Source organism: Ochotona curzoniae, unplaced genomic scaffold (genome assembly GCF_017591425.1).
Source record: "Ochotona curzoniae isolate NIBS_2020 unplaced genomic scaffold, NIBS_Ocur_1.0 patch4, whole genome shotgun sequence".
NCBI lineage: Eukaryota > Metazoa > Chordata > Mammalia > Lagomorpha > Ochotonidae > Ochotona > Ochotona curzoniae.
The window spans coordinates 115127-137524 of NW_024466972.1; the positions used below are offsets into that span (position 1 = coordinate 115127).

The 22398-nt window shown below is 34.8% G+C and overlaps 1 protein-coding gene across 35 annotated transcripts in view; it reads right to left on the minus strand.

Moving 5' to 3' along the window:
* LOC121167605 (regulating synaptic membrane exocytosis protein 2) overlaps nt 1-22398 on the minus strand; it is a 471939-nt gene that overhangs the window by 105326 nt on the left and 344215 nt on the right. For 13 of the 35 annotated variants that reach the window (XM_040997111.1, XM_040997110.1, XM_040997113.1 and 10 more), the window contains one exon: nt 18639-18811. The exons of the other annotated variants lie outside the window; for them this stretch is intronic. In XM_040997111.1, coding sequence (XP_040853045.1) covers nt 18639-18811 — 173 coding nt within the window. The remainder of the gene's footprint in view (nt 1-18638; nt 18812-22398) is intronic. 35 annotated transcript variants of the gene reach the window in all.

Consider the following 22398-nt stretch of genomic DNA (forward strand, 5'->3'; position numbering starts at 1 on the left):
GGATTGAAAGTTCGTGATGTCTCTAAATTCGTTTTTGTATTCACATTCCCCATGTGATACATTTAGAAACAAGATATTTGGAGGGCAATAGGTAATGAAGGTAGAGCCCTCATGATGGGAATGGTACCCCTCTAGCAAGAGATGCAAAGAAGCTTGCTTTATGCTCTCTGATTTCACCGATGTGGAGACAACAGCAGCAAGATTTGTAAGCTAGGAAACAGCACACAATGCAACAATGCTGACCCATCAACTGATTTGTTAGCTCCCAGAGAGCCAGCAAATTGCTATTGTGTAAACCACCCAGTCCATAGTCATGTGTTACAGGAAATTGACTCCAATTGTCCTAAAGCTCTATGTAAACTTCAATTATCTTGGTAAATATAATTTGTAAGTTGAGAGAATTTTTCTATTGGCTTTTTTTTTCCCAAACAAGAGATTCCTTTATAGCCATCAGAATCTTCTCTTTCACAGCATAAAACATGCTAATGCTTTTATATTCTTAACTATCATAATAAAAAGGCAAAACATGCTTCACAAAGGGAACTGCTTGTATTGTTGAGACAGTTTTTCAGTTATTGGAAATATTTTTAATTTCTTTCCGGTAATTTAGTTACTGTGCTGAAATTTTCAGTAGGCAGTGCCAATGAAACTTCTTAGTGTATTCTGTCTAGAACTGCGGTCTAATTCTATTGATCCTGGCCTTGACATTATTTTAAATAACATTGTAATCCTAACTTTAATCACTAAAAATTACTTACGGAAATTCTCTTAAATAATACATGTAAGTACAACCTGAGGAGAACCATAAATTTGATAAGATTATATAGATATCACTTCAGATCAATACTAAAAGAGAAAAGTAAAATATTTTCTAAGTAAAATACTAAGATACAAGTTTGTTGACAAAGCAAAGAATATTTTGTATGATCCATTAATTGGATATATAAAGAGTATATTTTTCTCACAACTACATTCCTTGTAACTTTTCAGAGATAAAAGTTCTGAAACAAATGTTGAAGTCTTATTATCCTAAAACTAGAGTGTTGTCTGAACACATTAAATTATAAGATACTTATAAAATACAGAAATCATACACAAAACTTGGTCAGAGCTAAAATTAAAATTATTCACTTTAATGGTAATTTTATAATATCTCTAAAATTATATGCTATCTCTATATAAGATTATATACTATCTCATCTTTAAAATTCTAAAACAGTTAATATAAAATTCAATCTAAAATGCTATAAACAAAAGCAATTGTTAAATTAGTCAAGAAGTCACTTAATTTTGCATTTTACCTAATTTGGTTTTTTTTAGTTTTTTTATTATTATTTTCTATGATACAGTTTTGTAAGTGTAGGGATTCCTCCTTATTCTTCTTCTTTCTTCCTTCTCATTTTCCCCTATATTTTCACAGGAATATAGTCCACTAGTAACAAGTATAAGCTTTTCTTTCTGTTATTCAAGTGTTCCGTGGCTTTGTAGATACAAGCAAATGTAGAACAGCTGGTATCGTTGATTTTGTATTTTAAAGAGCTGATTTTATGAAAAATCACTTTTAGCCTAGCCTGTTTGCTATTATCTCACAAACTCAATAAAGTTTAAGTCCTCCATAATCTATGTAGTTACATTATGAAAAATATAAGTAACTATTTCTAAATTATTTATACCACTGGATACTTAAAATCCAGTCAACAGGGTAGGCATTTAGTTTACTTAGTTAAGATATAGGTTCTGATGCATGAATCACATGCGGAGTGCCTGGATTTGTTACTTTATTTTGATTTTTGAATCCAGGCTTCTAATAATGTTAGGTGAACCTAAGAGACTGAGTTCTTGACACCTTCTTGGGAAACCTAAATTGTGTCCGTGACTCTAAAGCTCCCATTGGGCTCAATGCTGCCTTCTGTTGGCATTCAGGGGGGAAACAGCAGATCACATAATTCTCTCTCCTTCTTGTCTTTTCTTCCCTCTTTCCCTCTCCCTCAATAATAAATATAAATTTAATACAGCAATTATTTCCATGTCTATTAATGACTTTACAGTATTTCATACAAATCACTCACACATATATCCGACAATTTTGTTTGTTTTTTAGAAGAAATGAGGCAAAACCATAATTTATTATTACATGTGTGTAGGACTACAGAAGTTCTTTAATGGAAGTATTTTAGGAATGCAATATTCTGGATAATTGTGATTTCATTATTAAATATTATACCAACAAATATGAAAGGCCTTTGACTCACCATGAATGACATGAAGAACACTACTTTTTAATTTTTTAGCTGTTTGAAATTTCTAAAAACCCAAGGGCAATATTCCAACGATAAAGTTACTATAATTCTTGATGCAAATGTTGGCTCACTCACTGAATTTCAATAACTGATGGTATTTTTTGATCAAAAAAGTTGTTATAAAATTTACTTAAGGACTGGGCTTTCAAGTCTCTGAAAACAGATCTGATAGTACAGTCCAATTCCTGTATGACATAGCTACCTAAAACAGAACATGTTCCTTGAATAGGAACGCTTGGCTTTTCCACCGACTCAGAATTCCAACACTAGCCAGTAGCTACAACTCAAGTCAACTGGCTGGCACCTTTAGCAATTGGATCCCTGAGCTAATCTTATGATGCTCTGTAGAGGTTACAGATGATTACATAAAATAGAGTCTAGAGAAAATTATCTGAAAATTGCATTTAGACAAAATTTAAGCTATCATGGTAAACTGAGTTTCTATGATTACTTTCCTATTTCTGGAAAAGCATGGGAATAGAGAAAATCAATAAATAAATTACAATTAGTTTTAGTTAGCCAATATTGCACTCACTGAGCAATTTTTTTTGCTATATTGTCAGTAGGAATATTTAAAGATTCAGTTTAGAATAAAGTTGAAATAACTTGCCTTCTCATTCAACCATGTAAGGTTTTTTTTATTCTCATTATAAACACACAAATATGTGAACCAGAAATATTTAATGACTTAGTAAAAACTTCAAGCATCCTATTGTCAAATAAGCACTAAAAGAACTTAATGTTTGATTTAATAAGCAAACATCTTATTGAGTAGACAACTATTTCTGAAATGTTAAGAAATGAAAGCCAGCTGTCACAACTATTAATTTATTTCACCAAAGAGTTAAGAATTTATTCATCATTTTTAAATATTAAATCATAGGGCTTATATAAATGGAATGCAATTTTAAAGTATATTGGTCAGCCTCAGATCAGTGTTATCATATTTTGATATTTACTATTAGTAATATTGTGAGAAATTGCATCAGGTAATTTTCAATTCATAAGGAAGTATTGACTCACATGTGTTCTTAAAACATTTAGAGTTTAAGGATTTGCCGTCCTTTACAATAGGCTTTAAAAGTGCTATAGCATAAAAAAACTTAAATCAGAAATTTTAATTTTATAAATATGTGTTTATATATCTTAAAGTTACATATGTGAACATTTTACATGGCTGAAAAAACAATGAAAGTATTAAAGGCATATTGGGGTTTTAGTCTGGCATTCATTCCATTCCAAAGTGACAGTGATGATTAAGCTGTGTCTCTAATCCATCAATTCAGAAGAAAAGGGAACAGCCAGATTTTTCAAAACCAATGATTTGGTTCCCAGAGTCATTTTAAGGATTGCAGGAATATTAGCTATCAACACTGACGGGAAAATGTTCCAGGGGACTGTGTTTGAAATACTGGAAATCATTTACAAAACATAAAAGATGTATGCCTAATTTATAAATTTCTTAAAATATTCTAATTCTTCCCTATGTTTGTTTTTTTATCTTCCCTCTTTTTCTTACCTTCATAGGTAGAAGCCAACAATGCTTTTATTTTTATTCATTGGGAAGCACAGAGAGTAAGAGAGAGCATGACTAAGCACTACCCTCCGTTGGTTCCTTCTGCAGATGTCTTCTGCAGGGGCCAGGGTGCTGAAACTGGCAGTAAGAACTCCAAGTCCCTTCCATGGGTAGTAGTAATCCAGGTATTTGTGTGATCACTGATACCTCTATATGTTGATTTCATAGCAAATTGTGCAATAACACCAAATGGAGAAATAATTAATATATCACACATAAAATGTAAATATAAGTGAAACATGACAAACTTTTACTGAAACAATAAATACTATTTGAAAATCCTTAGAATTCTCCTAGATGTTTGTATGTTAAAAAGAAATAAAAATTGAAAAATAACCGAAAAATGCTTTTACATAAGTGAATCATATAAAATTAATTTCCAATAGAAATAAGACTTCACATAAATCAGGAATTTTAGCCCCTAAACATTATACTTGCCACAGACAAATTCAGCCTTTGACAACCCAGATTCAATTTGACTATTCAAGCCAAATAACAAAAGATATGCACAAAACAAACCAGAAGCACATTTTTGTCATTTGTGGCTAGCTTTTCCTTTTATACTATATTATTCCGTTATCTCACTCTTTGATAGCCTGGAGACTGGATTTAAAAAAAAAAATCATTGAACTGCTTAAAGCTCTCTGGTGGTCTCAATATTTGACAGTGTGAAAAAAAGAACATAATATGTTCAGCAGTATACAATTGGAACACCAAAGCTCATTGGAAGGCATGAAAAAATATGCCAATAAATCTCAAACAGATGTATGGATGAGTATATTAGAAACAAAGATCTACTGTAAACCGACTGGTTATTTTGTACACAGGTAGAATCTGTAGGCTAACATATAATTCAACCCAATTCAAGACAACAGTCCCTTACACAGTTCTTCCCTCCAATGCTATTTGCACGGCTTATTTTGGAAAAACTTCTGTATTTACTAATTTTATTTATCTGAAAGGTCAAAAAGTGACAAAGAGAAAGAGAAAGGGTAGGAAGGGGCAAAGGAGAGTGTGCGCATGAGAAAGAGAGAGCTCTCCCACCTGCTGGTTCATTCTGTAAATGCCTATAATCCGAGTCTTCCATGTGGGTGGCAGGGACCTCACTCCCTGAGCAGTATTACTGCGGGTGGGCAAGATCGGGACGTCTAGGCACTCCCATATGAGATGTGGGCATATCAAATGGTGGCTTTAACCCACGGTGCAGTTACCTCCCTCTCATGTTTTTAAAACTATGAACTCGGTCACAGTACAAAGGAGTGCATAGGATATATGTTTAATTAAAAGAAAACTATAAATTGAATAACTTTATACTCATCTTCCCCTTAAAAGTGGAATTATTTTTTAAGCTTTAGGAAGGTAGCATTTGGCTTAACTGAGAAAATATTTCTAATGTAGAAGGTGTATTAAGAAATAAACTTTACTATCTTGCAATAGTGCATTTAAATAATGCATTAAAATATTAGGTATGTGAATCATGAAGTCATGATCACTAAATAACTATGTAAAACCAATGCTGGAGTCTAAGCAATGAGAGAGGGAAGAAAACAGCCTGGTAAGCGTAGGACAGAAGAAAGCTTCCAACAACAATTGAGGAAGTGCCACTAAGCATGTCTTACATGGATGCTGGTTGAATGGTTGTATGCATACATACATAAAACATATATGCAATTTTACAATCGTAATCTCTTCTAATCTCAGGCAGTTAGCAGTTGAAAGCAGTGAAAAGCATTTTAAAATACGGGCTACTCGTTGGTTCTTTTTATACTGTGGTGTAACTGTTTTTTTTTTTTTTAAAGAGTGAATCATTAAACAACAGAATGCCAATTCAAATCACACAACAAATTAGCAAAACTTGTCAATGTTCATTATATTTGTTGAATTGAATTGAATTAATCACTTTATGGATCCTTTCTATGATGTCATTATTCAAAACATACGTATACTGGGCCTAGGGCAATAGCTCAGTGGCTAAATCCTCGCCCTACAAGCACTGGGATCCCATAAGAGCACAGGTTAATGCCTCAGCTGCTCCACTTCCCATGCAGCTCCCTGCTTGTGGCCTGGGAAAGCATGAGAGGATAGTTCAAAACCTTGGGGAACCTGCACTCATGTGGGAGACCTGAAAGAAGCTCATGGCTTCCAGCTTCCAATCAGCTCAGCTCCAGCCTTTGCAACCACTTGGGGAATGAACCAGCAGATGAAGGATCTTTCTCTCTGTCTCTCCTTCTCTGTTTTAAAATACAAATGCAAATCTGCAGCTTTTCCAATAAAAATAAAGCATTATTTTTTAACAAAGAAAAAATATATAATCATATACCTTAGGTACTTTTGCTATTTTTTGGATTCTTTAATTCCTATCAGATATTATATTTTTTTTCCTAGTTACAGTTGTTTCTTTACATGTAAGATCAATTTCTAAAAAAAAAAAAATTCAGTTTCCAGATTAATCTGGACAGCCCTAAGTTTTATGCCATTGTTCCAGGAGAAGTTCATCAATTATAAAAATGCTATTTCACTGAAAGAACAAAGTCAGAAATGAAAAATTACATCATGTCACCAAGTTTTAAGCACATTTCCAGGAATAAATTTAAAGTAGGCTAAAATAGCTCCAACCTAAAACTCATTCAATGCTGGTTTAAGCACAACTTCTCAGAGTGTTCAAGTGTGCTGTACATGTGCAAAAGCTCTACAATTTATGTCTCAGCACAATCATTTAAAAATCAGCTCCTGTTATTTTCTGAAAATACACTCATAAATCATCAATTCAAAATATTCCATTTTGTATTTCTAAGTATTCCTGTTGATTTCAGCTAAAGGCTCTCCAAAATTCACATAGCAAGATTAAAAAACAAATAGGGCCCGGCGCGATGGCCTAGTGGCTAGAGTCCTTGCCTTGCACACACCAGGATTCCACATGGGCACTGGTTCCAATCCCTGCAGCCCCACTTCGCATCCAGTTCCCTGCTTATGGCCTGGGAAAGCAATCGAGAATGGTCCAAAGACTTGGGGACCCTGCACCCATGTGCGAAATCCAGAAGAAGCTCCAGGCTCCTGGCTTCAGATAGGCACAGATCCAGCCTTTGCGGCCACTTGCAGAGTAAATCATAGGACAGAAAATACTCTTCTCTCTTTCCTTCTCTCTGTAAGTCTGACTTGCCAATAAAAAAGTCTAATAGTAAGTCTTTAAAAAAGCAATTAAACAAACAAAATAAACTATTAAACCGAAAACTTGTGAGGCTTAAGTGCAAGATAGGTCATCTTTAAACTGTTTATTTTTTTAAATAGTTTAAAAATCTTATGCTTGGTTTGTATCGAAGGTAGGCACAATGTTTTAACAAAAGTTTTCAAACATGTTCTTGAGCCATTAATGAATAAAATCCTTTCTAAATTGCTTAATGTTAGAATAAGCCATGGGGTTTTTCTTCTGGGAATGCATTCTTACAGCTTATATAATACTGAAAATCACTTGTATATTCTCTCAGTTCATATGCTTTAGAGACATTCTACTGTGAACTGCAAGAAAAATTAGACTTTGATGTCAAAAGACAGATTTCAGCCATTACCTCAGCACCTAAACTGTACTTAATTGGACAAGTTACATGTCTTAACCTACTTTCAGTTTTCCATAAACCACTAAAGTGAAAGTGGTAGAGAGCTAGATGGCTTACTAAAATGTTTCATGAATGGTATTATTTTAATAGTTTTATGTAAATAGCATAAATATATACTATTTATACTAAAGTTTTATCAATAGTATTATTATCAAATATAGCACTATTTATGAATAGTTTTATAAATAGTATTATTATCAAGATTGATATAGAATTAGCTTCAACACAATACAATCCATTTTCAGTCTCTGTTATAACAATTTTTAACATTTCTCTCTGTTCCCTATGAATTTTAGGGTCTCTGAGGGAAGACACAAGGTAACATAATCAATAATGTCCTTATTTTAGCACAGGTTCTGACATTTAAAACCTGTTCAGGATTTCTTGAAGGCAATTTAAGAAATCAAATATTTTCATTTCAATATCATTAAAGATTTATTTATTTCTATTTGAAAGGCAGATTTCTACAGAGGAGAAACAAAGAGAAATCTTCCATTCACTGGTTCACATTAAATCAACTGAAAGAAGCTGTGAAACAAACTTTACAAACATTATTCTAAATTTCACTATATTTGTAAAATTACAATGACATGTTTTAACACTTCAAAAGCTACTTTCCTTTGAACAAAATGAAACATGGATCTACCTCACTCTAACAAAAAGAGTAAGAAAAGATTTTTCTGAAATATACAGTTCTAAGATGCTAAAAACAGTGAGAATTCTAAGAATTTATATTCCCTAGATTTTTTTTTTCTTTATTAACCTCCACTATTTATTGAATGCTTGTCAGGTGCCAGGAAAAGTATTAAGCGCTACGAAGCCATTATTTCATCGAATTCTTATGACAGCCTTTTGAGAACATAGCATTATCTATGGCAGATGAAGATAACTGGCTTTTTTCAAGGTTATAATGTTAGAGACTAGCATAACTAAGACTCATTCCAGTTTCATCTGAATCCAGGGTTAACCTCTAACCAGTGTGTTATATTAGCTCTCAGGCATTTTTCTGAAGCATTTACAGAATTTTTATAATATTAAATAGTACATTTTGAATGATAGAAAGATGCATATGCTCATGATGAGTCAGTGTAACAAGGCATAAGATTCTGGAACTCACAGCACAGTAAAACTGAATCCCCAAGCAACAAAAAAACCATCTTTCTCTGTACAACAGGGGTATCTTAAAAGGTAGTAATTCATAATTTATGTCCATCAAACAGAGTAAAACAAAGGTAGTTAATTCATAGAGCATACAGACAAGAAGCAGTTGTCTCCAGACAACTTCAGTGTTTTCATTTTTACTTGAAAGGCATAGAGTCCGAGACAGATCTTCCGTTTATTGAGTCAAACGCTGGCAACAGCAAGAGTTGGGCTAGGCAGAAGTCAGGAACCCGAAATTCAATCTGTGTCTGCCTTTTGGGTGGCAGGAATCCTACTATTTGAGTGACCAACTACTGACACTCAGGGTAGACATTAGCAAGCAGTGTGGATTTAGAGCGGAATAGGACTTGAACTCAGGCACAAAGATGTGAGATAAAGGCATCCCATGCAGTGTTTTAACTGTTGGGTCAAATGCCCCACCCACTAATACCAATATGAAGTCTGCTATATCATGTATTTAAGACAATTTAATAAGATTTTCAAAAGACTCTAACCACATTAATTCATTTCAGTATTTCTAAGTGATTATTACATGTAAGAACCTGCATGGAATCTCACAACAGGAAAGATACACAAAAATAACAAAAATGATCATTAAATAGTAAAGACCACAGAAACATCAATGTAATGTACCCTAAAAGTAAGTGTAATGAGCATTCAGTTGCAAGGTGCAAAGATGAGAGGAAAGAATACTCAATACCTATTGTCAGGAATCTAGCCAACTAACCAACAAAATGCCTTCTCTGCTCTCTCTCTGCAAGAGCCTTGTATTTAGATCGAATATGATCAGATCTCTCCCTTTAGTCATCTCATGAGAACTGCCAAGTCATAAACACACTCGTGTTCACTATACCGGGAAAAAAATAATATGATAGCAACATTTAACCCTATAAGCTTTCCCACATTTTTCTAAGAATTTTTTTAAAAAGATTTATTTGTTTTTATTTTTATTGGAAAGAGAGATGTACAGAGAGAAGCAGAGAAAGCTCTTCCGCACACTGGTTCACTCCCCAACTGGCCACAAAGGTGGGAGCTGAGCTGATCTAAGCCAGGAGCCAGGAGCCTCTTCCAAGTCTCCCATGTGGGCACAGGGATGCAAGACTTTGGGCCAGCTTCTGCTGCCTTCCTGGCCCCAAAAGGAGAGCTGGATGGGAAGTTGAGCATCCAGGTCACCAGTGAGCATCCAAACAGCAAGAATTTACAGATTAAGATCTCGCCAAGCCCTCTAAGAATTTTTAATTATTAACTGAGAATCTTCATAATGTAGAGTTCGTTTAGGTCAATAATTACATGTTTGTGTAATGTATAACTCTACAACTACAAAAAAAAAATAAAGAAAATTATCACCATCTCTTGAAACTAAGTTTGTATTTCAATCATTTTCAATATTAAAATATGTATGCAGAAATGAAAAAAAGAGAAAGAATCTCGTGAGATTCTCAAGGAACATCAAGAAAAAAAGGGGGAAAAAGTTTGATAAGCTATGTCCTAAATAAAATACTGTTTGCATTTTGTTATTACTTGCTATACTTATAATATTTACTGCAAATCCACAGCAGATACATGCATCTCTTCTTATGTTCACTTTCCTAGGTTTTCCTTTCCAGGGATCTTCTTAAAACATTGACACGCTGTGAAGCTTGTCCTTTTAAAGTGTGTGATTTAGTAGCTTTTAGTACATACTGTGGTGCAGTATGTAGGGTTGCGTCCTGTGAAACCAGCATTCTTTATGGGTGTGGGTTCAAGTCCTGTGTGCTCCATATATGATACAGATCCATGCTAAAAGGAGCAGAAGGCAGCTCAGGTTCGGCACGGTAGCCCAGTGGCTAAAATCCTGGCCTTATATCCACCAGGGTTTCAAATCGGTGCCAGTTTGTGTCCCAGCTGTTCTATTTTCCATCCAGCTGCTGCAACAGGGGATGGCCCAAGGCCTTGAGACCCTGCACATGAGTGGGAGACCTGGAACAAGCTCCTGGCTTCAGATTGGCTGTTCCAACAGCCTGGGGATTGAACCAGTGGATGTAAGATCTTTATCTCTTTCTTTCCTCTCAGTAAGTTTGACTGCTCAATAAATAAATAAATAATTTTTTTAATATAAAAAAGTGGTTCAAGCACTCCCAGATACGTGTGGGACCCAGAAGAAGTTCCTTGCTTAAGTCTGGTCTAGACTTAGCTGTTGCAGCCAGTTAAGATGTGAGCCTTAAATGGAAAACCTCTCTGTCTCCTTCTCTCTCTCTCTCTTTTATAAATTTGCATATATAAACTTCTGAGTCTCCCATCTCTGCTAAGTATGCATCCTGTAAGCTTTGTCCATGTTGTAATATCACTGTGTAGATAAATAATATTCAATAATGTGGATTTTGGCCATTTACCAGTGCACACATCTTTTTCTTTGAAGTTTTAAAATTAATAACTTCATCAAAAAGATTATTTTTATGCTGTGATCATAAAGAAGTTGGATACATGAGTTTTTTTAAAAGAATGTTTCTATTATTATTTTCCAGGATACAGTTTTTTAGGTATAGGGATTCCCCTCTGAACCTCACCTTCCTCCCTTCCCATTCTGCATCTCCCCGTCCCTTATTGCATTCTACTATTTAAGCATATTATGGCATTGTGGGTATAGGCAATGATAGGAAATCTGGTATCATACTGTCAAGATATATTTAACAATTTCATTGGAAATCCTCCTTTCATCTGGGAGAAGACGTGCATACCGCAACACCATCTTCACACTCTGGTATGTAAGACTCCATTACACAGTTCATTTATGAGAATATATGTATATAGATGTTTACCTGTATATCTGTATTTTGCATTATTTGTTCTTTTGGGATTGGCTTATTTCATCAGTTCAAGGAAACTTTTCCAGGACTGATCATATTATACATCAGAAAACAAGCATCAGCAAATTAAAAAAAAAAAAAAAAAGAAAGAAATCATACCATTCATACTCTATCTGGGCAGGAATATGGTTATTTAGATCATTCACTCCTCCATTTGACAAGCTGCTATGGTTTGGATTTGGTTTGTCCTGCAAAGATTCATTCACTTAAGAGTTGGTTCCCATGTAATGCAATTGAGAGGTAATGGAACCATTCAAGTGGGTGTATTAAAAGGACATAAAGTTACTCTGGGGTATCATGCTCAGAAGGGATTAATCTTTGCCTCTCGGGGTAGGTTAGCATTTGGAAGAGTGGACTGGTTATTGAGAGAGTAAGTTGTCAAAGAACAGGTTCACTTTCTCCACTCACCCTCTTGCTTCCACTCTCTTTCACACATGCTCCACCAGGGGGCACTCACCAGAAGCCAATGTTGTGCCACACGTCAGGATTAAAGCACAAAAGCTCTTTCCTTTGTAACTCACTTAGCCTAAACCACTTTGTTACAGCAACACAAAACTGACTAACGAACAAGGCAAAAATTCCAGGGGCATAAAGGAGGTAGGTACATACAGACGAGTGAGTCAGGATGAGAACTCAGGTATTTTAGAGTCCTAATCTGCAATTCTCGCTATGAGACTAACTTGCCCTTTATACATTTATAACATGGGCATTAATTATTCTGTGTACATTTAATTATATTACATAATCCTGATTTAAAACTGTTGGCCAGCATGCCTTGAATTAAACAATTCACTAATAATTATTATTCTTGCCCTTCTAAAGAGTATCAGGACATCTTACCAGATAATTGTAGTAGCTTAAGTATCTTAAAAATTTATTCATGAAAAATTTGATCTGATAACATCTTTTTCCTTGAAAAAAAAAAAGAATTCTCTAGCTCTGAGAGTTATTTTAAGAAAAATTAAAATTCCACATATATTTGAGTGCAGAGTGAGAGCACTAAGTTGACAGAGAAAGTCTGTAAACTTAGAAAAAAAAATTTGTCTTATCTTCCAAGAATTGAGCCTGCGATCATTGATATGTTTTACCTTGAATACAAACACACCAATGTTGTTGGTTTTGACAGAACAAAACTTTGCAATATTTGTTTCTTTTGCCTTTCACTACAGATTTACTGGATTGCCTTTCTCTAGAAACAGCCATGAGTATCACTCTCACTGAAAATATAATTATGTAAAACTGTTTTGTCAAATCAGTAGTTCAGAATGTTATACTACCATAGTTTGAATGCCCTGTGATTGCTTTATTACTTATTGTGTGTGAGTGAAAGAGTCATTTTTTTGTTTGTAGCTATTATCTGTGTCCCCGCTAAACTAAGATATTTTGTTTTTTCCCTTTTACACTTCTTAGTTGGTGAAGCAGTAAGCCTTTTACTGTAGTAAAAATAAAAATATGCTATCTCAAAAGATTAAAAAGAAAGAAAAGGAGAAAAAAAGAAGATGGGGGGGAGGTGAGAATGAGCAAAGAGAATGTTATTGTATTCTTAGAACTATATGTGCAAAGTGTGGACTGGGATTGGATGCACCGAGCCAGGCCAGACTCCAACACCCTCTGGTGTCCTGGAGGACCAGGGTAGATGTAGGATGGACTAGGTAAGGTCTCAATCCCTACTGAGCCATGTGTGAGCCGTATGTGGATATGGATGAGCCATGGCTGGGCTGAAACATCCAACAGCAAGGACCAGTTTGGGTTGAAGGCCTGTCAGGAAAAGCCACTGTTCCTGCTAAGACAGAAAGTAAACTGAGTAGGGCTGGACCCATTGGTATGCACAAAATCTGGCATTGGGAGAGGTTCTGATGGAGGAGCCTGGGCAACTCCTCTGGCAGGACACAGTCCCTGCAGGTAAGCGCAAGAAACATGATAGGAAACAGCCCAGAATAGGCCATGGAAAGTTACCCACTGGCATACATTTGGCATGGGTCGGGGGAAGACCAGGCTGAATCTGTCCACATCATCCACTGGCAAATCCAAGCACCAGAATAGTGTGGGTCGAGCCAGGTTCGGTCACAACAAAAACTAGTGCACAATATGGAATGCCAAGGTGAGGTTGCCTGTACCGGAAGTGACCGCAGTGCCCAACCAGCACCTGTGAGAACCAGGAATGGAGGGGGCAGAGCCAGCAGGGGAATAAAGGGTGGTTCCTTTGCTGGACAGCTACTCCCACTGGAGAGCATGAACTGGGATGAGGACAGACCAGACTAAGCAGGGCTACAACGCCTGTACATCTCATGTGGACTAGATCAGGGAAAAGCCAGGCTGAGCTGATTACTCCTACTGGTGCAAACAAAATTAGAGTGGATGAGGGTTGTTTGGGCTTAGCCATAGCATCAGTTGGCAGAAGCTGGCACTGGGGGCTAGTTCTGTCAAGTCAAACCACAGAACTACCCAGAGAGTGCATAATCCAGGAGTGGGAGTGTTCTGGGAGGGAAATAGTGGGCTCCTCCCTATGGGTTACCACTTCCACGGGAGGGCACGAAAACCAGGACAGGGGCTGGGGTGGAATGGGGTGTGGGACAGACTGGACTATTGCTACACATACTGGCAAACCAGAGTAGGTGGCGGGGCTGGTGGAGGTTATTGTGGGTCGCTCCACAGTGGATTCTTCAAAGACCTCATAGTGCTTGGAGTGGCAAGATTGGCAGCGATTCATAACTGGTGAACTATCAAAACCACTTGAGCAAGAACCTCGGAGCATACCCTACATGCGGGACCTGGGGAGGGTGGGAAATTGGGTGGGCCTTCTCCCTTAAATCACCCCCCCTAAACAAGAAGGAAACAATATGGAAATAATAGTCTTACCCACTTTCCTATAACCCTTGAACCTTTTTACCCTAAGTAACTATGTAAAGATTGTCAAAAATAATAATAATAAAGAACTATATGTGCAAATCACATATAATCTGTTAAATATTAAATTTTAAAATTCAATATTAAAATTAAAGCAAAAGTTTTAAAAGTTGCCTTTTTCTATGCCAAACTCTTTCTTAAAATGTATTTGTAAATTCACTCAGGAACCTTGATATATTTTGAATATACAGATACACTCAAGTATCCATTCACACATAACCAAGAAATCGTTTCACTCGTGGGCTTGAAACGTTAGAAACAGCTCATTTCATTTTTATCTCTAGTTCTTAGTACAGTGCCAGAGAAGTTTCTGGAATAAACACTGCTTTGAATGAGCCATTTTTCCCTTCAATTCTTTTTTGTCCCCTATAACAGCTTGCCACATCTGTAAGGGATCTTTGAAAAATTAATAAAAATGCATATCATAAGCATGGATTTCAAAATTTTTGCAGTATATAAACTTAATATTTTCATTCTACTATTTATGAACTTTTAGAAATACCTTTGTATATAGTATTTAGTCAGCAAAAGTAAATAAATTTAACATTTGAAATAGACATATACATGTAGTGAGAAAAATATCTTAAGTAGCAAATACAATTTTGTTTTTATGAAATTTTACTATATAAAATAATAAAAGAAATAAAAAAATTTACCAGCCTACATACATGTTTGTAAATATGGAATCAATCAGTGTGACTGCATCAGTCATTAACAAAACAGATATCTAATGAATCATCTTGGAATTCAGTTTTGTGGTATTTATTACCTACTTGTATATTCAGTAAACCTATTTAATGCAAACTACTGTATTACAAACAACAAAATCTGCAATGAAACATCTCATTACCCAAGATCAAGTTATAATTTACTGTAATTATAATGAACTTGATTCATTGTAATCACAGTGTTAATTTTAAATATTAGTATCATTATTACAAAATTGGAATGAGGGGTTTTTTTGTGTGTGTCTTTTTGTTTTGTTTTTCTTTTAAAAAATCTTGGATTTCTGGGAAATACGTAGGTAGTTTCTTCCAGTGGCTCTGGCATCCCATGTGAGCACTTTCTTGAGTCCCAGCTGCAACACTTTGTATTTAGCTCTCTGATAATCTACCTGGGAAGGCAGTGAGAGCCAAGTACAAGGGTCCCCACATCCACATGGCAGACTTGGGGGAAGCTGCCAACTCCTAGCTTCAGATACCAGCACCAACCATTGTGAACATCTGGGGAGGGAGCCACTTGATAAAGATCTCTTTCTGCCTCTCCCCTCCTCCCCTATATCTCTGTAACTCTGTATTTAAAATTTACAAATACACCTTTTCACTAAAACAAAAGCAAACACTTGGATTTCAAGTGAAAGTTGTAAAGTGTCAATGATGTGCTTTTCACAGTTAAATAGTCCACAAGTGTGTTTATCAACTACGAAAACAGAATGTTACTGAGGATAAACAGACATATTTTCTTCAGAATAAAGACTGCAAGATTTAGTCTGAAAATGAAAGTAAATTCAATAACTGATGAGGGACTCCAACACTTTCCAATAAATGACTGTAGTTTATACTTTGTTTTGAGTAGAGATTTAATGCTCCTTCGAGAGACTAGCCTGACCTCTTCCAGATTATACTTCCAGAAATCTTACAGCATCACTTAAACTCAGTACAATACCTTGATAAATCATTTCACTAAGAATATATTATCTTTCCTCCTTTCCTACAAACTAATATATTCCTTTCCTAAAGAAAATGATGAAAAACATAATATTTAAAATCAGGAAAGAATACAGTAATAATTTTCCAGCCTTTTGTGTGCCAAATCATGTGTGTTAGCACAGATTTTGGCTCCAGGTAAAGATCAACAGAGCCAAGTCTCATGTACACAGTATATGGAACATAAAACTCATGAAAGATTCACAATTGCTCTACTCTTGGAAGATGGAACGCATTATCTGAGATTTGTGATGAACTGAATCTATGCCCAACAAATCAGAAAAATGGCTTTCTTAATAAAGAAATGTAATAATCAAAGTTTGGTAAATAGCAGAACTGAAATCACTAGTTAATGCACAGATCACAGAATATGCCTTACTTAAAGTTCATTTGTAGTTTAATGCCTGCCTGCTATATAGAAGCTTCCCAAGAGTACAGATATAATTAAACATGCTCGAATCGAAAGGGGAGCTATCTATATAAATCACTGAATTATATAACCAACAGTCAAATACCCCAACAATTATGAGAAATACAGAAGTTGAGACAGAGTTTAGGGATAGTAAAGAACAATTTGGTTTGAAAATAACATATGCTTTAAAAGCAGATTTTGCATCAATATAAAATCAAATACTGGGCTGCTAGGAAACCCAAATTCTCCAACATATACATGTTGGAAATTTGTAGCCTTATATAAATGCAATCAGAGTAAACTCGTCTACTCAAGCAAAAGGATGAAGACTTACTGCATACTTGTGTGATCTGACTGGGTGTAGCATAAACAGTACTAGCTCACACTTCTTAGTGGCTTAGTGTAAAAACAAAAACGCAGTTGTTTTATACTTCACTGTTTATGTTTACATCTTGCCTTTTTCTTCTACATAAAGTTCTTTGTCCAGCAGTCTCTAACTGATTGAATTTTACGAAACTCAAAGCCTGACATATTTGGCTTCTGATCAGCCTCTGGCATCCAGCCTTTCTTTTCAGAGTATTAGCACTCTGCTGCTGCTTTGTGATCTTAAGATTGAAACCATCTTAGGAGTTAGCAGAAAACTAAAGAAATCATAGACTGAATAAAATCTATGTTTGCTAGCTATTTTCTTACTCATTTCCATGTATTTTTAATACATAATATTTCTTACAAAGTAGTCCATTATTTAATTTTTTCAATAATCTTCAGAATCTACAGATAAGGATGAAATGAAGTAATCACACAAATCTTAAAATCAAATATATTAGATTGTCAGAGCTAGTGCCTATAAGTAAAATACTATTGAATAAATCATGCTATTTGATCTTAATTTCAAAAATATTAGGAATTTTTGTTATAAGGTAAGTAGATAAAACACAAGACAACAAGGCAAATACAAATGTCAAGATAACTTTTAGGAATAGTAAAAAGAAACTATATCACTAATGGGAAATATCTACAAAATTAGCATATATTACCTGTCATCATCCTGTGAGAATCTCCTTTGCAAGTCCTCTTTATTCCATTGTTCTTTTTCTTTCCCTTGCTCAGGTGTTTTTTCCTCATCTCCTGATTCTCTGTTTTCCTCCTTATTACATGTTTCTGTAATTTCTTTCCCTTTCTCTTTCTCATTACTTTTTTCTTCCTTTACTTCTTCCTTCTCATGAACTACCTCTTCATGCTTATCCCTTTCAGTCCCTCCCTCTTCTAATCCCTTTGGCCTTTTGAAAGCAACAGAAACCGAAGGCATGCAATAAAAACACAGAAAAGAAATGAAAATCAAGAAATATGCACATAAAATTAAACAGAAAGGCAATGAAAATTATCTACCATAAGCAAAAAAGATGCATTTACTTGTAACTTTTTTCAGTGTGTACCTGAGAAGCATTGTGTATGCAATACGTAATAGTTTTCAAGTCATATTTTCCTTTTAAATTTTTACACAGAAATAGGCAAAAGCTATAATGTCTCCATGATTGAATTTCTTTATCCAATAGGAGTAAAACCATGTTTTTTGACATTAAATGTCCATAAAATCTATAGGTCAGATAAGAAATAAAAAACATTCTAATTCATATATTGTATTTAGAAGATGAGGAAATTTCTCAGATATTTATAAACATTTTAAGAAAGCATGTTGCTAAGACTTAGTTAGGTTTCCTGGACCACTGAAATGTAGAAAACTAGGAAAACTCCTCTAAATCTTATTTTGACTATCAAAAACTTCAAGCAATCACTTAACTGCCACTTTAATTTCAGTAAAAACATAATAACGACAGTATTAATTCTTAAACTGCAAATATGTAAAGACACAAATATTATTTCAAGAAACCTAGTACACAAAATTGTCATCATTTCACCAACATTTTTTTATTAAGTCTTAAGTATGGGCCAAATTAATAGTCACGGGGGAAAAAGTATCTGTGTAAAAGTTCTCACGGTCTTAATGTTAACTAGCAACTTTTTAGAAGGCAAAGATTTCATGTTTACCCAAAAAATAGAAAAGGCCCTCTAGAATATACTTAGAAATGTTAATTGCTGAAGACCCCGTACTTACCTGATCTTCTTGTTTCCTCTCGGTCGTTCCGATTGGACAGACATGTAGCTTGTGCTGCTGAAATGAGAAGCACTACTAGTCCTTGAAACCGCAGATATATCACTTACATCACTGTCCGAAGATTTAGTGGAAATGTTATCTGCCCCTCTATGAGGATCCCATCCTGATCGATACTGTTAACACAGATGGACAAATACGCAGAAGTCGTCAGTATTACCACACAGAACAATTATTAGCTTTCTCCTATTTCAGCACTTTAATTGTCCACAGGGCATACAGCAAAAATCCCCACTCAGTGGCACATAAAACGAAAGTGAATGGCAATTATCCTAAAAGAAAAATTCAATTTATATGAAGCTATTGTTTTCAGCAAAGTAATTAGAACTTTTCCACCACACCCCAGTGAAGGCCATTTAGATAGCTTCAAAACAGAACTGGCCTCATGAAAGAACGTTTAGGTAAATTCTGGGAAATAAATATTTGGCGTAATATGAGAAAGTAGAACTTTTTCATTATGATTCTCTTTTTTAAAGGTATGATGAAGTTGCCACTGTAATTAATAAAAACCAAGCCAGAGACATCAGTTTCTTTAATCCACTGTGCTTCACTGAAAACCTAGAGATGATACAAAATCTAATTATTAATACACTAACTCTTTTTTAAAAACCCAAGAGGAAAAAAAGTTTTGTTTCTCAATGGTTACTGCAATTTTTGTGGATCCTAGAATACTAGAAAAAGCTGTTATGGTTTACCATAGCTCAGACTTCCTGGAATCGAAATAATCAGATAGTTAATTGGCACAACGAAGGGCAAGGTATTCTTGGGTGTTCAAATATTCTGGCAAATTGAAAAACATTATAAACATTTTAAGTTAATGACCTATCCTCATAAAATACATTCAACATAAAAACTAAAAACCGAAACTTAATTTAAAAAAATTTTTTACTACAAATATCATCACTAGGAGTCCTAGGGTTAGCATGTAAAAAAGGATAGACTTTGGTGTCTGGAAAACCTGAAGTAAGGAAAATTCTTGCTAAAAGTACAGATTTGAAAAAATATTTAAAAGTTTTATTATAAAATAATACAGTTAGCAATATATTCCTGCTACTTTGAATATTAAAATTAATACTTGGGTGATGTCTAGCGTACATTAATAAATGTAGGTAGTGTTATTATTCCATCATTACTACCTGCTGGTTTAATAGCATCTTTCTCTGTGCAAACACAACATTAGTAATTTGTACATTGCCAGGATAATGGAATATCCACTATTTAATTTTTATATACGGACTTCAAATATACTGTTGAAGCATCCATATCTAGTCAACTTTTTAATGAGAACTTTCTAACCATTGATAATGATAAGTCTCATGAAGACGATTATCTTATATTAACCACTTATTATGACTTGAATTGTTGCATAATAAACATTCTTCCATGAACAACAATTCAACACCAGTAGTGGATGCAAATATTTTAGCCAAGATCAATTAAGTGGCAACAGAGTAAAAATGCCATATCAAACTGAAATGGATCGTTGTTTCCAAGCTCTCCTTGTATCCATGTTTGTAACTAACCCCTGGCTTTTCTTAAAAAGCAAACCAAAGATTTCTAATGTTCCATAAAATTTTAACAATCCGATTCATTTATATATGTACGTAGATAAGATATATTCACCTTTGACAAGAGCTGATCTTTCTGAGCTCACTTTACCTTTCTATCTTTGTTAGACAAATTCTTAATTCTGAGAAAGAATCAAATTACAAAGAACAATGCTGCTTTTTTTTCAGCAAATATTTGTGTAAACAGGATTGTGGTGCTCATTTTAAAAGAACCATTCTTTTCATGGATTTGTTTGAATAAAATTTAGCTCCAAATACTTATTTTAAAACACTTTCAAAAGTAATTGAAACAACGTCTTAACTCACTGTCTACAACTATTTTACAGTGCATACACCTAACATGCACACAAAAACATACATATAGTAAATTATATGTTGCTGAATTTGATCTTAAGTTGACACATATATTAAAATTTCAGTTTACTTATGCACATTTTTGATATTTCATTTACATGAAAAATGATAGTTTTCAGAAATGTTTCTGTGCTTTATAATTATTTAGTAGACATAGCCCTGCATTGAGGGAATTTATCTTTTTTATTTTTATAAGTTATAATAACAAAGAGAATCAAGTCTGCTATTTCCTTCAAAATAATTGAATAGAAAAGAAGTTTGAGTATTGCATCACTTATTTACTGTTGCTCCTGGGTATATGTAAACTCCAAATTCAAATGAAACTAAGTTTCAATCCTAGTAGAGCACATGACAGTGCTGCTGTTGGAGTACTGAATCATTGAATCCTAGCCATGTCAAATGAGCTTATGCCAACTGCTTATCTAAATCTCAGTTTTCCACATTTTAAAATATGGCTAAAAATGACAGTCATCTTTTAAATTAACTGTAAGAACTAAAACAATGCGTGTAAAGCTCTTTGTACAAGATCTAAACAAGACATAATAGGTTACAAATGGTGACAGTGATGATGATGATGATGATGATTAGATAGTAACTGAATTCTGACTCAAATCAATTTCAGGAATATATTTAGCGAAAAAAAATATTAGATGTAAATATCCAACAATAGCTGTATGTTAAAATGTTCTATGTATAAACAAAGCATAGCAACTTCTATATATATGTAAGAGATTTCTTTCAGAAAATACATAAAACAAAATTGAAATACTGAAGCCAAATGCCTCTTGACATTTTTTCTGACCTCATCATTCCCATTGAACTAGATGAGCCATATGTTGTCACTTTATACGGACATACTGATTCCCCAGTGCAGGCTGAAGATGATCTTTAGCTCAACAGGAAATATATATGACATTTATTGACTAGCACAGAATACACTTCAACTTTAATATTAGTCTTGGATACCTTTTCTTGGTATCCAGAGCAACCTGGTATTATGAATTTCTGCTTCCCTAATGGATTATTGTTCAATTGCTTTGCCTCATTCCTGCTCTGCTTCTTTATCTTGAATTTCTGTGGTTCAGATGCTGACTCCTTAGGCCAGCCTTTGTCTATGTCTGTCATAACTTTTTGTACCATTGGTATGGAGAATAGCTACATACAATTTTGAGTGTATTTCAACTATCTTCACATACACACTATATTTCTTCCCTCAAAAATCTAATAAAGGGGGGCCCGGCAGCGTGGCCTAGTGGCTAAAGTCCTCGCCTTGAGCACGCCTGGGATCCCATATGGGCGCCAGTTCTAATCCCAGCAGCTCCACTTCCTATCCAGCTCCCTGCTTGTGACCTAGGAAAGCAGTCGAGGACGGCCCAAACCATTGGGACCCTACACCCGTGTAGGATATCCGGAAGAGGTTCCTGGATGCTGGCTTTGGATCGGCATAGCATCGGCCATTGCACTCACTAGGGCAGTGAATCATTGGATGGAAGATCTTCCTCTCTGTCTCTTTCCCTCTCTGTATATCTGACTTTCCAATAAATAAATAAAATCTTTTTTAAAAAATCTAATAAAGGACCTAAAACTAGAGTTTCCATCTAATATAACTTAAATGCAATTTTCCTTTCCCTAACACCTGATAAACATAAGTTACATACTTCAGTATTGAGATAGAAGAGGCTGAGTTATCATGCCAGCACATAGAAATGCATGGGTAGAGGTAGATTCAGATACTTAGAAACTAGTTTAAATTGTCTAGATGTCATAGTAAACAATGTTTT